The 22156-nt window shown below is 39.4% G+C and overlaps 2 protein-coding genes across 5 annotated transcripts; one reads left to right on the top strand and one right to left on the bottom strand.

Annotated features, from left to right (window-relative positions):
* Positions 1–1338: 1338 nt before the first annotated feature.
* Positions 1339–3177, top strand: LOC129722539 (proto-oncogene serine/threonine-protein kinase mos). Its single transcript, XM_055676046.1, has 4 exons — positions 1339–1477; positions 1541–1692; positions 1750–1981; positions 2033–3177. Coding segments are annotated over exons 1-4 (1302 nt in total). The 5' UTR covers positions 1339–1475; the 3' UTR covers positions 2949–3177.
* LOC129722540 (tafazzin) lies at positions 3135–17585 on the bottom strand. 4 transcript variants are annotated; one of them, XM_055676049.1, is made up of 7 exons: positions 16977–17585; positions 16687–16843; positions 14809–14937; positions 14696–14710; positions 14382–14625; positions 14056–14308; positions 3135–3794 (listed from the first exon to the last, which is right to left on the bottom strand). In XM_055676049.1, the coding sequence occupies exons 1-7, from the start codon at positions 16986–16988 to the stop codon at positions 3744–3746; spliced, it is 861 nt and encodes a 286-aa protein (XP_055532024.1). In that variant the 5' UTR covers positions 16989–17585; the 3' UTR covers positions 3135–3743. The 4 variants fall into 4 exon arrangements, with proteins under 4 accessions (XP_055532024.1, XP_055532025.1, XP_055532022.1 ...); XM_055676050.1 differs by lacking the exon at positions 14696–14710; XM_055676047.1 differs by lacking the exon at positions 16977–17585 and having other exon boundaries at positions 16687–16965.
* Between the last annotated feature and the right edge of the window lie 4571 nt (positions 17586–22156).

Raw genomic sequence — 22156 nt, 5'->3', positions numbered from 1 at the left:
TATGTTGAAAATAAGGAAAATTTTTTTTTCATCTCACTGTTAGGTGGATTGATCGAAAAACTAAAAACGCCAAAAGTAAGGACTTGTTCTATGGAACAATTTTGCTGAAGACATTGAGTACATAGAATCAATTTTTCACAGTCAAATCTAGGACGATCACGATTTTTCGGGTTTAGATCACTGTGCACTGTGGGATTTTCAAATAAATCTTTCCACCAATTGTTAATGTCTTGAAATATAACCCTTGGAATGTGCAGAATCTATTTTGAAAGTTATTTCATAAAATAGTGGTTGGAAAACGTGCTTTACAATAAGTATTTCGTCGCTTTTATATCACTTTTTTGTACTTTACGACCTTCAAAAGGGCATTACTCAAAAATGTAACGCACGATGATTTTGAAATTTTGACCAGACATTCTAGACGTCATAACGAATGGTGTACTCAGATTTTTGGCGCATTTTTTTCATAATAACGGTCTGTGGGAGCACCGTGCTGCTGTTTCCTGAGGTAATTTTAGGTTCTTTTACTTCAACAGTAAGCTGCTTTTGAGTCCCAATCGGGCACACATTTTTATTCGTCACTGAATAATGATCATCCTTTTAATATTATTTTTATTGTACCCTTACTTTTCCTCTAGCATTATAAAAATGCACCTGGCACTGGAACGGGAAGCAGCAAATATGTTGAAAATGATGCAAGATCTGATTTGGTTACAGTTCCACTTTAAAGACATACAGGACATTATGACAGAACTTAAAAGACGAATGTAAATTCATACCTTGGTTTGACAGGATAAGAAATTTCGGGATTAAGAGGATGCTTCGTTGTCACCTAGATTTAGAAAATTTTGTTCGCTTCATCTGCACCTTTCCCTCTTCATATTACGCACATACATACTGGTTTTTGCCACTGAAAAATTCTATCACTTCACTAAAACGTTTACGTAAATTTTATTCATTTCAAACGTATTCTACACCTCAAATTATACGAAAATAAATGACAAGAGTTGTTTGTTTTCTTCCAAAAGCAAAGGTTACTTCGACTGGACTTAATTTTCGACTGTGATTTTTTGGTGCTCGACGTCTTTACATTATTATACGATAAAGGGCGTAAGAGATTTCTCGCCCAGAAAATCACACGGTGTTGACTTGAATCGGACCTATAATGGTTGGGCTGATTCTAGAGGATCCCGCCCAGCTGAATTAAAATAACCGTGCGTATTCGGCACAGTGTGAAAATCCAATCTACATTACACGCCTAAATGTAGACCTATCCGAGCTTCATGTTCCCATGCGATCAGAAACTGCGATCTTCAACTGATCAACCACATGCATTCTATTGTGTCAATTAGAAAGAGAAACAATAGCAGAGCTCCAACCAGCGTAAACATACGATAAAAACCAAATTATTTCAACTTACCGCATTTGATCAACTCCAACATAAATGGTCCGAATAAAAGAGCGCAGCTCACAAAATGTAAGTACCTACTATGCCATTTCCCAAACGTTGAGAAACATTGCCACACCTGTTATAATTTAGGGCCCCCTCCAAGCTGACCGTGCCAAAGCTCGAGATCAACTTTGACACTCCGAACCGGGATCGCTTTCTGCGGGAAGAATTTCCCAATCGGCAGTGTTACACGGTTCTGGGCCGAGGAAGTTACGGGGTCGTGATAAAAGCTCAGTACAAAGGTATTTTCTGCGCACAAATTACAGTTCCAGTTGACGGTAATGATTGTTAACTTGCAGGCAAACCGGTAGCGGTGAAGATCGTGGAAAAGCAGCGAAAGCATCGCTGCCGGTACGATTCGCTGCGGAATGAGTCCAACATGTTGAACCGAAAGCACGGTAATATCGTTAGAGTTCTCAAAATCATATCCGGAGCCCAGTACGGACTGGTCATTATGGAGCGCTTCGATGGCCACTGTTTGCAGAATATATTAAATCAAAATTATGTTATCACCATTTACCATCAGTTGATGTGAGTATAATTTGATTCTAGTGGTATGGGGAAATAACAGTAAAATTTTAGGATGGTATGTGACATCATCAATGGTCTGTGCTTCTGCCATCGTCATCATATCGTGCACCTTGATGTGAAGCCTCAGAATGTGATCGTTTGTCTGCTGAAAGCGGGCTGTCAGTCCGGCGGGAGCCAATGCACTCACGTAAGAAAGTACACCTGCAAGTTGTGCGATTTTGGATCCTCGATTGTTTTGAACGAGTTTAATCTGAACGAAAAGTCCAGCCATCGGGGAACGATTCGTTACATGGCACCGGAATTACTTCGTGGAATGGGCAACATATCGGAAGCAGCCGATGTTTACTCGCTTGGCATCACTATGTGGCAGCTGATCGAGAGAAGAGATCCGTACGATTCCATTAGCTCGAACGAAGCCGTTGCGTATAATGTGGTTAAAAAGAAGTTGCGTCCCGATAGTGTAACGGCCGCCGACATTCGTCAATCGCCACCGGTTACGATTCCACAGAGAAACAGTGCTCTGCTGCAGGTTCCCGTCTTTGCCACTCGAAAAAATAGCGATAGTTTGTTGGAACTCAGTCGAATGAATATAAATCAAAAGGGAAACTCGAACACGAGTCTCCGCAGCAGTATCTTCATATCCTCCAGCAGCCCAGGTGACCTGCGGCAGTCTAACGTCGATTGCGCGACTGCCGCCGTTAGCGATGTCCTGAAGCAGCAGGGTATTGACCTGCTGGGTTCCTCCTCGACAACTGAACAGTGTTTAACCGAACTGGGTACTGTTGCGCTGGATGCTATTTTTGTGCCATCCGTGGATGTGCCACTCGCCGATCAAAATTACATTCGACAGGAGTATCGTGCTTTGTACAGGAAATGTTGGCAGCACGAGGCTGCCCTTCGTCCCACCGCTAGTGTTGTCCGTTCCACCCTGCACGGCGTGTTGGAGCGAATTGTTTGTTGTAAATAGTATGTATAGTTTTAAGTTTTATTACTTGGTAGCGCAGACAGCCGGTCTGCAGTGTTTTAGCATGTTTTTGCCAATTTGTTCTTTGTACCTATATGATTGTTTCCTAGTTTAGGAATGTGATTCTAGCCAATCAAATGATTGGAAATTATTGTATAATAATACATTACAATGGAATTGTCAGTGAAATAAAGTATTGTCATTGAATCATCGTGAATTAATTACATTCAATATTAATGTAATATTTGTTATTTACACTTACTATTGTACAGTTTGTATGAAATTCGGAACTGAAATTACGGTAGGTACTAACAGTAAAAATATTATTACGTAAAGCCTCTTTTCTCCTAACACTTATTTATCTTCCGTCGCAAAATTTAAATATAATTGTTCACTGATAGCGAATTGTCTTTTAATGGATATCGTTCGATTTCTACACTGACTAGAAGCGACCGATGTTTGTATGATTAGTTTACAATTATGCTAAGCGTCAGTTCTGGGGGGCTTTGAATAGGAAGAGATGGCAAATGCACTAGTGCTGACTGTTTGTTTCGCGCCCCAAACAGTCAGCGGTGTGAACGCGCGGATGTCAGAGTATCAAAGGGGAACCGATCGAGAACCGACGAATATTATCTAGTTAAATTGCCGCCGAAGTTAACCTACCTAGACGGATCTTTCGCCCCTCTTCTTCGTGGGAGCGTGGCGTGACATAACGTGATTCAGCGCGGGTATTTAGCTATTTTACTATTTTTGCTTATTGCTACTGGTCCACCACAGTCGGCGCCAGATCGCGCTGGCTCAGCTTTTCAGGTGATCCGAATGTAATCGTTCCGTTTCCTGCTTCAGCACCTGTAAATAGGAAGTAAAAGTTTCATCAGTTTGATTAATCGTGAATTGGCTTTTGCAGGAATCATATTCATAGAAATAAGAATCAGAAGTGTTTGAGTAAAAAAGACAATTTACCTAAATTTTGAATGCATTGCTTGTCGAGCTGTCAAATAACGTGCAACATTTTGTTTACTGATTGAGAATAAATACAAGTTTAGCACTGTTTACCAGGATGATCAAGGAAACAACAATTTCGGGTTCACATTCGGCGTTTTTTTCATGCACCCGCACCAAAAAAATTGCGGTATTTTGGAATATTCCAGTGGGAAATTCCAATGATCAGTTTTTAAAATTGAGGAATTCCTGCACGCAATGCACAGACGCCCAGGGTAGACAAACGCGTATTGTTACAATTCTCAGGTTACAATCTAAGTTTCTGTGTTAGAGAAAAATTTTACAGAATATCCTGACTCCAAAAAATCAGCTAATGTTTGTTTTTATAAACCTGAGCTTGATTCTTTAATCAACGATTGAATTGATTGTCACAAGCCCAAAAAGTTTTACTCGTATCACCCTACAAACCAGTGCTTCCATCAGAATTTATTTGCCTATACACTAAAGTCGCTTTTTACGCGGGGGATACGTGCCGCGTAAAAAAAACCGCGTAAATTCCGGAATCCGCGTAAAAAAACCGCGTAAATTCCGGAATCCGCGTAAAAAAACCGCGTAAAAAGCGACCTTATTGTGTAATAAATTATTTATTGATTGATATTTGCCCATTAAATTAAACCATCACACTACAGCATATATTTGCTCAAAGCTCTGTTGGCAAGACCTCTTTCCTCATTTTGTAGCTCGTTTTGTAGCAATGCACACGCTATGCACACGAAATGATGGGAATTGTTTCCAAAAAATTAAACTTCGTAACAAATCTAGTTTTCATTTGCCGAAACATATCCTATTTGTCACTCGAAAATATTGCTTCTTTGTTTTGGTTCATAAACGTTAGTGTTCGATATTAGGTTTACAGTCATTCTCACTCAAAACAATTGAGTGAGAATGACTGATCACGAGGAAGAAAAAGCGTTGTTGGTTTGCCTTTTAGTCATGCTTACCAGTTCACCTTCGAAAGCGCGATTAGGTGAACCCCGATTTGAATGACGACGCTTCAGCCGATTTTCCCGGAAGCTAGAGCACTACACTGCCGGTACCCGGATAACTGTCCCAAAATGAAAAACAACATGTTGAGAAAACGGCGATTTAATATTTTCCGCGAATTTTCGGATTTCCAGCAATTACATCCAGAACCAATGACCATAACAGTTTCATGGCACTACAAGTTTATCGTTGAGAACAAAAAACCATGGATGGAATTGATTTTACGTTATATAACTTAAAAAAAAAAGACAAAATGGGACAAAACATGCGGGTACATTTCAAAAGTACTCGCATATTTTGTCCCATCACATATAAATTCAACCAGCCACCGGCAGTATCATTGGCAACGCAGATTGTACTACAGAAAAACAACATTAGTCTAGTTAATTAAATGACATACTTCTATACTGCCGGTACCCGGATAACTGTCCCATGATGAAAAACAACATGTTGAGAAAACGGCGATTTAATATTATCCGTTAATTTTCTGATTTCCAGCAATTACATCCAGAAGCAATGACCATAACAGTTTCATGGCAGCACAAGTTTATCGTTGAGAACAAAAAAACATGGATGGAATTGGTTTTACGTTATATAATCTGAAAAAAAGACAAAATGGGACAAAATATGCGGGTACATTTCAAAAGTACTCGCATATTTTGTCCCATCACATATAAATTCAACCAGCAACCGGTAGTATCATTGGCAACGTAGATTGTACTACAGAAAAACAACATTAGTCTAGGTAATTAAATGACATACTTCTATATGCCTAAAATAATCCGATATACACTAATTTGGAGCAAATTTATATGTTTGCAGTTTGTATCACTATGCATTGGGACTGTAATGCGGGTACTTTCAATATGGGACAAAAACAACTTGGTATTTTTTCCATGTTTTCCCATATAGAAGTATCAATTTTAATTTTTTTCCAGAAAATATGATAACAATTAAGAGCCAGTTCGCGAGAACCGCCACCACCTTTACAAGGGAGGTTGTATCGAGGTTCTCCTATCGGACTGAAACTTTCGTGGTTTGTTTATCTATTTAATAGAACAATGTTTTGCATAATGTCAGATTTTTTGAAAAGGGGTAAGTGGGGTAAAAAAGCACGCCAAAAAACGATGTCCAAAAGTTGCTAAAAACGTAAAATTGTTATAACTTTGTGTAAACTAAATCGATTGCCATGAAAATTGGCATGTTTATTCTACTCTATAAAGGCAACAAAATGAGAGTTATTGTTAGTTGCTATCGAGAATACATGATGAGATATTCGCATTTTTCTAAAAAAATAAGGTGATTTTCACAGCAGTTTTTCTCTTGCCAACAGATCTAGGATTAAAATCCAAATAATACGTTTTGTAACCTAAGAGCCTTCAACCTAAGAGCTTTCATTAAATATATTAAAAAAATGCGCCGCTATAAAGATGCCTGAGAAAATCCATTTTTTCTATAACATGTTATTGACCATCATTTCGAACCCATTGTGCGAGAAGCGAAACTCCGGTTTTGTGTCATTGTTCTTCCATTGAGCTATAATTTTCAGGTTGTGTTTGTTTATGCACTAATGCAATAGTTTGCAAAATTTTAAAGGAGAAGGGGTTTGTGGGGTAAACAGGCTCTTCGAAATCTTATATTTAGAAACTGCTCAACTCGTAAAATAATTACTCTCGGCTTACATTCGAAGTTACACGATGGAATGAGATGTTATTTTTGGAGCCAACAAGAGAATGAACGAATGTCAACAAAGCCACGTAATACTTTTTGTTAAGCCCTTTTTAATGTGCCCTTTAAAGAATTAAACTACCATTAGAAAAAAATTTCACCGGAAGATGCTCATAAAGGAATGATTTCAAAAGTACACCCTTCTGCAGGAATTACGCAATTCAAACCGGAAATGTATTTATCTGTAGAACAAATAAAATCGTTTTTCGCCCACTTTTCTACGTTATATAGACAAAATAAGCTTGAGCTAATACAGACTGTATATAATAAACAGAAGGTTGAGTTCCGGATCGGAATGTAGTATCAAGGCTTTGCTTTTTTTAGGCTTGAGCTAATACAAGTTAGTAAAGATAAAGCATTGATGAATGTACGAGAACGTCATGAATATTGGTTGGTAATAATGAATCAATCAATTCTCAAACATCGATTTTCATAAGGTTTTCTGCTGATACCAGAGCCACAAGAAAAAATGCATTCTTTGAAAATGCATTGAGTGCAATTACTAATATGCTCGACGATTGCTTAGATGATGATTATACAGATAAACATAATGAAATATAGATTTTATTTGGTTTTAAACTTCATTCGACCCCTTGGTTATTGAATTATTCAAAGGCCATTAAAAAAAATTTTAACAAAACGTATCGCAAGGCTTTGTTGGCATTCATTCTACCTCCGTTAGCTTCAAAAATAACCTCTCATTTCATCTTCTTCGTAACTTCGGGAATACGCCGACTTTACAGTTTGAGCAGTTTCTGAATACAAGATTTTGAAGAGCCGGTTTATCCCACTAACCCATTTTCCGAAAACCTAAATTTCTGCAAACTTTTGCATTAGTGCATTAGTGCATAAAGAACAAGGACACAAAACCGGAGTTTCGCTTCTCGCACAATGGGTTCGATATGATGGTCAATAACATGTTATAGAAAAAATAGATTTTCTCAGGCATCTTTATAACGGCGCATTTTTTCGAATATATCTAATGAAAGCTCTTGAGTTGCACTACAAAACGTATTATTTGGATTTTAATCCTAGATCTGTTGGCAAGAGAAAAACTGCTGTGAAAATCACCTTATTTTTTTTAGAAAAATGCGAATATCTCATCATGGATTCTCGATAGCAATTTCCAATAACCCTCATTTTGTTGCCTTTATAGAGTAGAATAAACATGCCAATTCTCATGACAATCGATTCAGTTTACACAAAGTTATAACAATTTTACGTTTTTAGCAATTTTTGGACATCAATTTTTGTGCTTGGCTTTTTACCCCACTTACCCCTTTTTAAAAAATCTGATATTATGCAAAACATTATTCTATTATATAGATAAACCCTGGAAGTTTCAGTCCATTCGGAGAACCTCGAAACAAGACCTAGTTGCGGTCTCCGCGAACTGGCTCTTAAGTCGATTCCCGATGATAACTCAAAAGTGACCAAAATCAGTATGGGACAGTTATGCGGGTACCGGCAGTATACGCCTAAAGTAATCCGATATACACTAACCTGGAGCAAAATTATATGTTTGCAGTTTGTACCACTATGCAGTGGGACTGTAATGCGGGAACTTTCAATATGGGACAAATACAACTTAATATTATATATTATATGTATATTATATGTATATGTTTTTCTATACAAAGGTATCAATTTTATTTTTTTCCCAGAAAATATGATAACAATTAAGTTGATTCCCGATGATAACTCAAAAGTGACCAAAATCAGTATCTCGTACGGTATAAGAATTCTAGATGAATAACTGGAAATTTCATTCATTCACATCAGCAGACCATGCATCTTTTTCCACCGCGCACTTCCACCGAATGCGAGGCCTACCACGGAGTTGACAGTCTCTGGTTTCTACTGACGATAGATTTGGCGGCTCTCTCGTTAGGCATTCTACACGTTTCATGTCCGCAAAGGGCCACCGGGAGGATCAGCGTCTTATACAGCGCTGCCTTTATGCAAGTTTGCAAACTACGGGACCTTTGCTGGTTACGTAATCCATTTAAGGCCCGGTTCGCAGCTGCAACTCATTGTCATATGCGTACCAAGATAAAATCTACAAATTGTACTCCCGGAACTGTTGTGAACATTTGATATGTCGAGGAACGACCCTGTCGAAAACCAGCCTGGTATTAGCCGACGAAGGACTCCGATAACGGTCTCAATTCAAAGAGCAAGATACGCAAGAGCTCATGGTATGCGGAGTTGAGAAACGTAATCCCAAGATAATTACGATAAACCTGTCGTTGGCCATTGAAAGTGCTCCTGCAATCGTCGGGTTATCCGAAAGCAGGTTGCCGTCTTTGGCATTACACGTCAATATCTTGGTCCCATTCGCAGCCAGTACGCCACAAATTCTGTATCAGCAGCTTTCCATGCACAGTAAAACACGAAAGGAGTCCCAGTGAATCAAAAAAAAAAAACCATGACATAACTCAGGACGATGCGTTTGGTTGGTACTCTGCGGTCCTGCAAATAATCTTGCATATCTTCGCGGTGTTCGGTCTAAAAAGATAGACGTTGCTCTAAGCTGTCCGGAAGCTCAGCATCCTTGTCTTAACCCCGTTTCAAAATGAACCCCAACTCTTCTGGTGGTCCTTTCCATAATTTCGCGGGCATTACAGACACGGTATTCTCCAGAGCATATTGACTTCTCAGCAGATCGTGAAGGTCTTGATTGCCGACTGCGTCGTGATATCCTAGATACGCTTCGGCATTCGGTGGTTGCAACTGATTTGTACCGTAAACCGCCCAGCCCAGCTTAGAATGTACCGCTATGGTGTTCCCGAGCTCACCAATCTTTGTTTCGATCGGCGTTGAGATACAGGTTATTCAGGCCGATCAACGAACAAGGACGTTGATTTCTGTACGATGCTACTGTAAGTCCCAGAAGACTCTTCATCCGGTTGATTGCCCCGGAAGCATTGAACGATTGCTTTGGAATTGAGTTCAGTTAATGTTTCTTCGAACTTCCAAGTCTAGATATCAGCTCATACGGCGTCATTTTTTTCTCTACGTACATGATGTCGGCCATCCATTTAATAGTCAGCTTTTTCTCCATACCTTCAGTTAAAACCGCGCATTCATTCAGGAACGCCAAGATGTCAACTGACCTTTCATCGCAATATACGTCACAGGGAGCATACGAAACAGTGGTACTCCGGAATTGTGCGTTGATTGCCGCGGACTCGGCGATAGAATAAAAGAGTGGATTGTGTCGCTCTCTGCAATTATGTTATGTTACAACGAATATTGAGCATGCACGGAGCGTTACCATGATCGTTCAAGCAAATAAAACAGAGTTTTACCTTTTAGACAAGTTTCAAACGGTCCAACTAAGACATCGGTTTAAAATCTTCGCAGAATCTAGAACGGCGATCAGTCCTTTTGCACGCTCTGCATGGTTTGGGATGATTCCCACTGGGTCCTGTGTTTTCTCCCTTTTCCTTCGTTTACTCATGATCTGAACTTTATCCACACAATTCTGTGACGATTTTCGATACAAAGTCGGTGAAAGTACGAAAATTTTCACGGTTCTTAAAACGGACTTATTCACGTTTGTCGTGAATCGGGAGTTTATCGACTAAGTTCTAGAAAAGAAGCGATGTTGCTTCATATTCGCTGCCTCTAGATGGTCGCACAGCTACTCTACAGCCGTACTTTATCGAGGTAACATTGCAGTAGCTGTTCGGGCGCCCATACTGCTGGCAAAGTTTGCTGACGACTTTTGGCACTGATTTTCTCCGAACGCTTTCCAAAGCTGATCCCTTTAAGCTATCTTGAAGCCTAACAAGATTTTCCACATCCGTGAAACCACAAGCCTAATTCGAAGCTTGGTAACACCCAATGATAAGAGGCCATTTCCGAGCGTTCCATTCCGAGCTGCCAGTTGGGCTTTAGAAGGAGCACGCCTCTGTCCATGCTGAGTTTTCGGTTTCTCTGACTTAAACTGCTTCTTCGGTTTGTTCTTCTTTATCCTATCATTTTTCTCTTTTTCATTATCTTCCTCCAAAGAAGAATCACTATCAAAGCTTTCCGATTCATTTTCGCTCTCTACGTAGCTCTCCGTTGCACTATCCGTCTCCTCAGAATCGTCTCTGTCTTCATCTTCTCTTTCATGTTCAGAATCTTCTTTGTTCATCTTTAGATTTCTTCTGGCTAGGTATTTTTGGCACGTCTTTCGTGACTTCTAGTATAAGCAGGGCCGGATTTAAATTTGTTTGTGAGGCCCGCTTTTCTAAAAACATTTAGTGGCAATGTTCTGGAAGGTGACGAGAAAAAAAAAGGTCGTCCCAGGACTCTCTTGAATCGGGAGGCCCGGGGCATTTGCCTTCTTTGCCCCGCCCCCTCAAATCCGGGCCTGAGTATAGACGTATTTACTGGTTCACCAGCTTTGATCCTTTTTTTTTTTCTCTGTGTGGACTTTTTTTTTTCACTGCGACCAGAGACATTTTGATCTATTGTGATATTGCCCAGGTGTTTTCTGTAATCCGCACTTCATATTATTGGCAGTATCACTATTGAAGTGAATGATACGCTTTTTTTTTATTTATATCCGTGCTTGTGTGTGTGAGAGTTTACCCTTACATTTCAAGCTTACTGCTTTACTATACCGAGCCTCTTTTCTATCCTACCAATATCGCCAAATTACAATTGCCTGAACTGAGGCTACACCTAACGTTCCTCTCTGGCCAGGTTTGTTCTAAGAGGGACTTATTATGTCAAGAGGAAGGAGTCTTATCGAAACCTCGTTCCTCGTGCCAATATCGCCAATTACAATTCTCTGTAGAGGGTAAATATTTCTGAAATCAGTTTTATTATAAGAAGGACTTATTTTGTAAAGAGGAAGGAGTCTCATCGAACCTCGTTCCTCCTACCAACACCGCGTCACAATCACAATTCCCTGAAAGGCACTCAATGCTTCACCTCTGGTCAGGTTTATTATAAGTAGGACTTATATTTTTTGTCAAGAGGAAGGAGTCGTATCGAAACCTCGTTCCTCCAGCCAAGACCGCGTCATAATTACAATTCCCTGAAGAGAACTATTATACGTTACTCAGAACAGTTTTATTATAAGAGGGACTTTTTTGTTAGGATGAAAGTCAGCAAGGGTACTATAGAATTCAGCTTAAAGGAAGGGTATGTAGTAGAGAGCCTGAGAATGAACCCATGTTAAAGTCCTTTGACAACCAAATGGCCTGATTCTACTAAGATTCGAACCCACGACCACTCGCTTATCAAAGCGGACTCTGTAACCTTGCGGCTACGAAGCACTCAGCTTTGATCCTGGTAACCCCGCAATTTCCTCAATCGATCCAAATGTTCCTGTTTTTCGCGCAACGCTTTCTGCAGTAATTGTTTTTCCTGCTGCAGCTCAATGGCACGTAGATCATACTCCATCTGCATTCGCTGCTCCTGAAGATTTCGTTCTATTTCGATCCGTTTTTCCCTCAAAATTCGCTCATTTTTTATCTCCACTTCCTTCTTTTGTGTTCACTTTTAGTGCTTTAATTCCTGTTCCAATGATGAATCCGATTTTCCGTTGGGTTTTTTGCTCGACTTGTCTGAAGGACAAACGATATCAAGGACGAGACACCAACACTTATTACTCTTACTAAATCTACGAGTAAACAAATTAAAATTTACCTGTACCGTCGACCGGTTTCGAGGCCCGATGTCCAACTGATAACTGTATTTTCTTACGACTAACCAGATGTCTGGAGAGGAATGTGGCGACCTACGCTCTCTGCCTTATCAGATTGAAGAGAGGCAGAATTATTGGTGTATCATCCTCATTCATCAAAGGTTTTTCACCATTGGCGGCATTGGTTTGGGCTGATCGTGTGTGCCGCTACACTAGATTCGCAAGATTTATTGTGCTCAATTGTTTTTCTATGCTGCATCAGTCGAGTTTTGCATTTGCGGCGTGTTTGTCCAATATATACAGCAGTGCAATCTTCGCATGGTAGATTCCAGATTGCTCATCGCTGGGGACCTTATCTTTAAGGTCGCATAGAATTTCCCGCAGTGTGTTGCCACACTGCAAGTCCTCGTTGTTCTAAAATGTTTATGATTGGATTTGTTCAAACTAAGCAGTTCTGGTGGGAGTTTCTTTCTCCGCTTGGAGTGTGGTGGCATCTTGTCGGTGTTCGTTCATGTTTTAGGAGAATTTTCTGAATAAAAATCTTGCTGAAACCATTCTGTTCGGCTGCTTTGTAGATTCTGCTCTTTTCGTCTTCTTCCGAAGGAATAATAAAAAGTCTATGCGCCATGGTACGAAAGGCTGATTGTTTCTGGAGGCCAAATTGGTTAGAGTTCACTGTTATATAGCGATCTGTGGACGTCGGTTTCCTATAGATGCCGAATTTTAAAGTGCCGTCTTCTTTTTTTGTGATCAGCAAATCCAGCAAAGGCAGTTTTTGATCGTTTTCTTTTTAAATGGTGAAATTTATTGTGGCGTGTTTTGAGTTAGGCAGATTTAATGTTTGGGGCCAATAGCGTTTTAACAAGCGCAAAGACTGCGTCTACATACCTTTTCCAAACTCGGAGAAAGTGTTTATCTTTTTATGCTTCAGCTACGAAGTCACTCATGAAGAGCTCAGTTAGTAACGGGGACAATTCGCCATTAAGTCCGAAGACTTGTTTGTAGAACTACACACATAATTGGAACATATTTTGTTTCTTACAGACTTGACTGGAAGTACACCAGAAGTTCGTTACGGCGGACTTGCAAGTCTCTTATTTGCTCGGCCAGCTCCATAGCGTTTTTCACGCTTTTACCATGGTTGATTGGGAAATTTTTCATTTACCTAACTAACCACGCAGCCATTTTTTGGAAGAAATCGGGCGCATTGCTATTGGAATCTTATGAATTTTTGGCAGATAATACACAGATGCTACCCTTTCCGTACGATGTTCGCCTCCTCTACCATTGTGCCGAGGCTTTCCGTTTTTGAATTTACATTCTTCATATGAACCCGCACTGAGCGCTTCAAATACACGAGAGTCATAGTCTTCTTTTCCCATAATCGTATCCTAGTTGGCACCTCGTGGAGGTTGGGATTAATTGATTTATTATGCTACAACAAAAGTTGAACGAAAAATGGCGACATTCATTGACGATTCAAAATTTTCAAAACTGACTTTTCTGACTTTGTCTGGGAAAAGTCAACATCGACCGACCAACATCACTAGCACCGAAATGTAATGGGTGTGAAGCAGACGTTATTGTGACAGAGTATAAAATTCGATTGCTGGTCCTCTTAGGTTCATACTGGCTGACTAAAACTATATCAGTCGAGCGTCGGATTTTGACATCAACGTGCTTCAGTTTCAGAGATTTAAAATCTGATTTAATTTTTCTATATAAAAGATTGTGCCTTACGCCACTCACCATCATTTCCTCCTGAATTCTGTCGGTGATGATTTTCCTAGCCTCCTCTTCGCTGACGGGCGAGGCCTTCAGCTTATCCAGCAGTCGGTTGAGATCGATCGGTTTACCGAAATTATAGGTCAGCTTTTTGCCCAACCGCAGATAGTAGGGCGGTTCGTTGGGAAGCACCGTGTCCATTCCGATGTGCCAAATGGGAATAATAATCGGCAAGACGGGAGCCTCGTAGATAATCCGGCCTACGCCCCATTTGAATCTAAAATATACAAAAAAGCTCCGTTGACTCTTACAGCTCAAATATCCTTCCGTCGTTGCTAGTCGTCGTGGACCTGAGCTCTTCCTTGGTCATGTTCACTTTACCCTCCGGGAAAACGTGCACCCAGTGGCCCAGCTTCAACTTCTCTATGCACAAATCAATGGCAGGCTGATACACTCCGGCGCCTCGCACAACCGGAATGCATTTGCCGTACATGAAGAAAAGTGAATGATATTTGTTGGTGAAACAAATATCATGAGCTGCCATCGACCACCGGATAACGTTTTTGTTGCAAACATTGCGCAGCTTCAGCAAACCTAAAATGGAAAGCAGAAAAAATCAAACCCTTTCAACTGGCTACTCTACACAAATTTAGAACAGATTTACGAAGCTTTAGTAGTCCTTTTTTTTCGGCACATAGAATGGGAAGGCACAACAATAAGAAGTATACGGGGATTATAGCACACATAAATCAAGCTTTGAGAGTTCGTCAAACTCACCCCACATCCCGGGATCGTCGAAGCAGGAGTGATGGTTAGACACCGTCAGCAGAGGGATTCCTTTCGGGCGTGATTCCAGCGCATTTTCCAACACCTCGATGTTGTGAACTCGTGTCTTGTTGAGCCATACTGCAAAAAAAGGAAAGCGTTGCAAATCAATCAATAGGATAGCACTAACAGACCTTGAACCCATGGTGCACGATATTAAATTTAATACCAGATTAAATCTTACTCTACTTAATGCTTTTTTTAAACACTCAAATTACTTCCTTGTTTATTACAACGGGTACTAACAGCGCACTCAGTTTCGTTACTAGCTTGACGTAAAGCGATGACGCGTCACATAAACAATAAACTTGTTAGACGACAAAAAATATCCACATCAACGCGCGCGAATAAGCAGTGCGCTCAACTGTTTTGTGATAGGAAATTGTGTACACAAAGCGCATGACCTGTCACAGGCAGCGCTCTTCTTTCGCGTGCACCGCGTCCGAATGCACTTAGAAGAAGCAGAAGAAGATGTTGTGAACGCCTATTGAATTATTTTTTTTATTTGCGTCACATACCGATTACGGATGGCCGTGAAATGACCAAGGCTGCTATGATGGTTTGACGCCTCGCTTCGTTCAACGTTTCTTTGTTGCGTTTCTTCATGCCGAGGTACATCGCGCCACTTATGGATTGCGGTGGGTTTAGTGCGGTATTTAGTTTCTGTTGTGGTCTGCACATCCAATAATAGGATGGTGGTAATTGGTAAATAATTCATCGATATTTTAGCACATATATTCGTAATTCACATGTAAAGACCAGTAGAAAAAGTCAATCGAGATGCAAGAGAGCTACGAAAGTCTAACAAGATCTAGGCAACTTTATGACAACCAACCCTTAGCTAGTTCTTCGAATTAAGATGAAAATCAGGTGAAAAATAAAAGGGTCAGGTAAAATCGGTGAATACTCTGCAAGAGTCGACATTCTGAATGAATGATTCTATTCCGGAAAATTCGTGTAAACTCCGAAAACTTCGTAAAAAAAGGCCCGCGAAAAAACGGGTAAATGAATAGTGTAAAAAGTGACTTTGGTATATGTACTATCAAAATACCTTGAGAACTTTATTACTGGACACGCGCTGATATGAAAATGGTAAAACTTCCATCCCTTTTTTCTGATAGGACTCGAAGAAGTTGCTGTTAGAAGAATAGTTTTCTTGTAAAAGTGTCAATTTTGCACTTAATAGACCGTTTTCCAAACATCAATTTCAGAATAATAAAGAAATTTTTTATTGAGAAGAATGTATCCAAATTTTTGGATTCATGTTTTTTCAGTATAAAATTTTTCTAGAGTAATTGGCGTATTTTTAGAACATGCAGCCAAACAAATATCACCATACGACCAGTTTATTACCAATTTCAAACAAGAAAGCTGTTCATCGTGAATGTCATAAATGTCACCAAACTTACAAAATTTCAATGAAATCTGAGGCACCAAATTCTGGAACTGGTGAGTTGGACTGCTAAACGCACTCCCAATCAGGTTGGCCATGCGCGAATCAACAGCATAAACCGCCAAAAGCGTGAGGCAAACGAGAAAAGGAAGGTAGAAAAAATTTTCAATGTCGGCCAAGCTCGGATTTCATTTGCAGCTTGGAATTACGCTAAATTTCACCTTCCACCGCTGGTGGTAACACTATCCACTGCCACTCTACTAAGCCTTTTCACATGCAGAGAAAAATAGCAAACCACTGAAAACAAGTTTTGCATACGTAGGTAGAGTAGCCTGGTAAACACTGGCACTGATTGCAGATCTCGCATCGCGGTCGGTTGCGACTTATATAATTGTACCCCCCCTCGAGCGACCTTGACCGAATGTAGGTTTACTTACCAATCACAATTTTGGAAAAAAATCCAACCAGTCCGATAACTCCGGTACTGGCGATCCGCCATAGCCGCGAGGGTTTTTGCAGCTGCGGGAAAATCCAGTCGATATTGTAGGGAATGAATGGCTGTCCGGCTGCTGCCCCATTCGCGGCGGACGGTGGCTTCAGCAGAAGATTGAAGAGAAATGAAATCATTAGCATCCAACTAGAAATAGGTCACTGCAGCTGCTACTGCTTCTACTAGACAGCTCGAACCGAAAGCCAACTATCAACTGTGCGCATATCAACTACCAACCTTGGAGTTCATGTTTTCGTCGTTCGACTAGGTACGGGTATTTTGACGGCAAATTAAATTAGAGCAGCAGCACTTCGTTTCGGATGCGTTCGTACGTTCTCGCCCGTTATCTCCCAGCGACCGTTGCACTTGAGAGAATTTACACGAGGAAATTTGTAGACATCGACACAAAATAGCGACTTGCACTTCGTCCCTTTAATTAGTTCACTTATGCTAATGCGGGAAAAAACCTGCACTGTTATATTCCTCTTTCACATACACTTCGCAGCTGACATTTAGAACTGCACGCGTTTAATTGCAGCAAGCAATCCAAAACATGTGCATTTACCACTGCCGTACACACACAAAGAAATCAATATTTTCCAATAAAAAAATCGGTTTCTAAATAAACTTTCCCATGCAAATATTCGGTAAAACTTTCACACACAACATTGATGAGCTTCTTTTTCTCGTCTAACATACACAACCAGTTACTAGTTTCGTTAGTTTCAATCGCCACTAGCATCGAAACAAGAATGTATAGCGCCAGCCAGTCAGTCCGCTAACCTTTGATCACACACAGTACAGTTACCTGTCCGGACGTTTATCCGAAAATGTGCAGTTATGAACTGTCGTAAACACCCGTTTTTGACAGTTCCATCAGCAGTGCGGTCGCCGCGAGAGAGTTTACCTCGCTCAGACAAGAGAGAGCGTGACGTTTGAAAAACCGAATGAGTGTTGTTCTTGCATGCTCGGTTCCGACTAGCGAACCTATACATTAGAGAAATGACAAGACACTCACCGTTAAGGCAACTGTCAACATCAAAACGGATAACGGCAATGCAAAATGATACAACTCGCCCGTTTTGATGTTGACAGTTGCCTTAACGGTGAGTGTCTCGGCGTCTCTCTGGTGTATAGGCTGACTAGTTCCGACCGAAGTTGAATGCAATGTGGTAGGGGAGAACGGCGCGAGCAACGTCTGTTCGATATGTGCTGAATGAGGAATAAGTAATTAAAATTTCACAAATGAATTTAGAATCTGGAAGTATAAAACCAGTTGCAGCGCGGAATTTGTTGATGGTACAAAGTAAAGGATAGCCTCTATCAAAGTTTGGACTATATTCTGTTGGTCAACCTCCCAATATTTTTCGATTGAGCGGAATTGAGGCTAATAGGGAAGATTGAGGAATGTAATCGACCTCCTGAATCCTGAATAAACGAAAAGAGACATTCCTCGGTCACTTTTAACATTTTTGAGTCCATTGTCTCGTTTGTGACGAGAACTTTGGTTTTCTGTCCTCAGTTTAAAAACCCTAAAAAAATCGCGACATTATTAGTTAAAAAACGAACATAAATTTGCTGGGACATCCCCTTTGGCAGTAATCATGTAGAATTTCAGCTGTCTGAAATTCAGCTTCACGTACATTTTGTCATTCATCAGCATGCATTTTCTGTACTTCATCAAATTCTTGTTGTACAATTTTCGAGTGCGTTTCGTGGAGGATAACCTCTTCGCATATGGATTCTCCAAATGGTATCCTGGTAAGAGTCGTGCTTTCCGGTTTTAATGTGGATACTTTACTTCTATCGCCATAATCGATCGTAGAGATCCTATGCCGGATCCAGAATACGCCTCCATAAAATCCGGTCTTGACCAGCTCAGTATAATCTGCCGTGTTTCATCAGCTTGACAATACCAGTGTGTTCTTCTACTTTTTTTTCAGGGTGTAGGGTTGGATGTGCTAGATCCGACCCAGTATAACCCCTAGCTTCCACACCTATTATTGGTGCTTATTACGGGAGTCACTTCAAGTGAACAAAATCCTATTACGGGACTCACGTAAGTGAGAAAAACCTTCGCAAAGTGACATCTGTCGCGAAATCTGAGTTATTATGAGTGTCACATTTACTTCAGGAAACTGGCTTTTGTGTTTGATGCATTTGGCTGAAAGTGGTCAAACTGGTCAGAAAAAGTGACTTTAGTGACCAAAATTTAGAGAAAAGTGACCAAAAAGTGACTTCAAACCTTGAAAAAAGTGACCAAAAAATGACTTAAAAACTTGAAAAAAAGTGACCAGGCTTTTCTGATTGTCTTGCATAAATCGTTCAAAAGGGAACAGTTTTTTTTTCAGAAATCATGTGAGATTTTTCAAGAAATTAAAATAAATATTTGATAACAGAAAATTACACTAAAATACAAAAAACGTTGATAAACCGATAAAGCTAAGAGCGATTATGACAATTCAGCAATTCAGGAGGCCTCTCAGTTTAAAAAAGCAGAAATAAAAGACACTATAGGGCATTTCCAATTTAAAACAAAGAGAATCGAATCCAACACAGAGGAAAAAGCTGTTTTTGCTCTCCCAATCAAATCAGAAAATATCCGCTAAAGGGGAGTTTTATACTGTTTTCCGACGAGTTACTTATTGTTTCATAAGAAAAAAATATTTTTTCCTTAAGTAATGAACAGCTTTCAGGTTTTCTAATGTTTTCTAAAGACCCTAACCCTGTAAAACATTGAATAGGGAAATTGCAAAGCTAACACTTGCATAAACTTGCACATACAACCAACTCTTCATGATGCAGCCGATCGATTACGGTGCCAATGGAATGTATAGGAACGAATTGAGCTTCGATTTTTTTCATCGGTCAAAAAAATAAAACTTTGATCACTACGAGCGCGGAAAAATCCAATTGAGCTGAAATTTTGCATCCAAAGGTGAGAACACGAAACTTTTAGCCCTACCGCTAAACGAAACTCGAAGGACTATATTTTTTTCAGACATTCCATTGGCCGCAGCTAAAAAGTTCCCAGAAAGTCGCTTTTGTTAAAAAAAAAAAACTCATAGACATTTTAATAATTTAGCAAACAAAAAATATATTTTGACATTTTGATGAAAATTTTTTACTTCGGAAAGTCGATTTTCATCTCTAATGTTTGTTTTTGAATATGGTTTAGTATACAGGACGATTGCGGGGCTAGCGCTACGATCCTACTGACATTAATATTCTCACCCGAACCGGGATTCGAACCTGCGACGACTGGCTTGTTAGGCCAGCATCGTAGCTCAAAAACAGCTGGAAGGAAATAACAGCATTTATTCAGTTTAATACAAATTCATGGTTTAGCCGATTTTAACACGTCTTGGCTTAGCAACAGCAAATTGTCCGTTAACATCATCAAAATCAGTAGAGTAAGCACGGTCGTTTTCAATTGACAATTGGTAATTGATAGCACTGCACTAGTCGACAGAAGCGAAGAAAATCTTCTCTAAACTTTAACTGAAAAAATGAAAAATTATAATTTTTTCAACCGTTCTACAGAGGAGTAACTCGAGTGAAAACCAGGCCAAAATTATTTTCGCTGCTATTTAACAATATTTTGGGTAATATTTGATTGTGAAGCGAAAATAAATTCGATTTTATTTAATCATTGTTGAGCTGAAACTCTGTTTGGAGCATGAGGCAGAGACCCATTAGGTATTTTATTTTTTTCTATTTCCCATGTACGCGTAGCTCGTAGCTCTTAACGTCAAAATTTGTTAAAAACAGCATTTTTCAAACGGGTCGCAAATGTCAATCCGGACGTTTCCGGATGAGATATTAACAAGTATATGCTCGTGATGATAGAACTTTCATTCCTCCGAAGATTATATGATAGGATTCCACGGAATTTTTACTTTTTTTTATATCGAAAACGCTTGAAAATACAGAAAAATCACAAATTTCGAAAAGTTTCTGAAAGTAGTTATAATTTTTTAGAGCCGGAATTTCTATCAACCGGTTAACTGGAATTGAACATAGAGAACTCATTTACTGCAAAATATTGATCAAATGTAATTTTTTTGACGCCTGGCAAAAGTTGTTAGTATAAATGATTCGATTCCCAAAAAAGAAGCTTGAAAATTTGTCAATGTTTACAGCACTCTCAGCATATGAAAATGCAGTTAAAACTTAATCGAGTGATTGCATTTCGTTAAGCATTTATTCAAGCTGCAGAAAATATAGCGGCACCAAAAAGCCTAAAAAAACTTTTTTCTTATTTTGGCCAGCTTTTTGTTCTAGGCAGTCCTCTGGTCGTTCCTAAGAGTTTTGAGACCCCTAGTAAATGTAGAAGTGCGTCAAAACGCCGCAGAATAATTGCGCACCGGGTTCGTCGCTTCTACATTCGTTGCTTACGGGAAAACTTATTAAAATCTCTGAAAAAGTTATCTTTGCTAGGAGCATCAAAATTCAAAGGAATGGTTGAAAAGCTTGAATCTTTCATTTTTTCCAATTTTGAACAAAACCTGAGTTTACGAGTTTAATTATTCTCCCTGATGACTCCCATGAAGATGACACTCATGAAAAATATTCTCATTGATTTCACGCAATTGAAATTCTTTTTTCAAAAATTGAGAACGTATTGAGCAAGGCAAATTTTAGTCGAAAAAGGGGAAAAAATAAAAAAAAATTGTAGACATTTAAAATTTTATCATGATGGCTAACTCATTGTACATAATGAACCATTATTAAATTTGATTGAGATATTAAAGTCAAAAGCATAAAATCATTGCCAATATCAGCGGTTCTCAACCTGGGGTACGCGTACCCCTGAGGGTACTCGAAAGCCTTCAGGGGGTACGCGAAAGAAAATTCAGTAATGGCGAACAAAGCAATTTTTCTCTAAAACACATCATTTGTTTTTCAATCTTGCTCTTCAAACATGACTGTAGCAATCAAACAAACCATAGTTTAATTTGGAACCTATAAAAGACTACCACAACATGATCTACCACTGTTCTCCACATTGCGAAAACATTCCAAGCAATTTCAAAATTTCAAAAAAGAATTACGGGAATTGAGATGGAATAATAGGAAAATTTTTAGAATTCAGTTTGGAAATCTACTTAATATTTGTTAACTAATTTATAACGAACTATGTAAATTATACTCCTTAATAAAAAAAAAGTACAATCGATATGAAAAATATCGCCAAGGGGTACGCGAACAAAAAAAGGTTGAGAACCGCTGGCCTATATCGTCGTAGGACGTTATCAACCCTTGAATGCGCACGACATAAAATCTTTGTTTAACAGGTTTACTGCTCTAAAACTAATCAAAATGCATAAAAGAATTGAAAGATTTATTTATTAATGTGCAAATATTGCATGTTTTTTTTTTTTTTTTTTTTTTTAAGGGGGGATTTGTTAGTAGCT

Source organism: Wyeomyia smithii, chromosome 2 (genome assembly GCF_029784165.1).
Source record: "Wyeomyia smithii strain HCP4-BCI-WySm-NY-G18 chromosome 2, ASM2978416v1, whole genome shotgun sequence".
Lineage (NCBI taxonomy): Eukaryota > Metazoa > Arthropoda > Insecta > Diptera > Culicidae > Wyeomyia > Wyeomyia smithii.
This window is presented reverse-complemented; position numbering and strand designations above follow the sequence as displayed.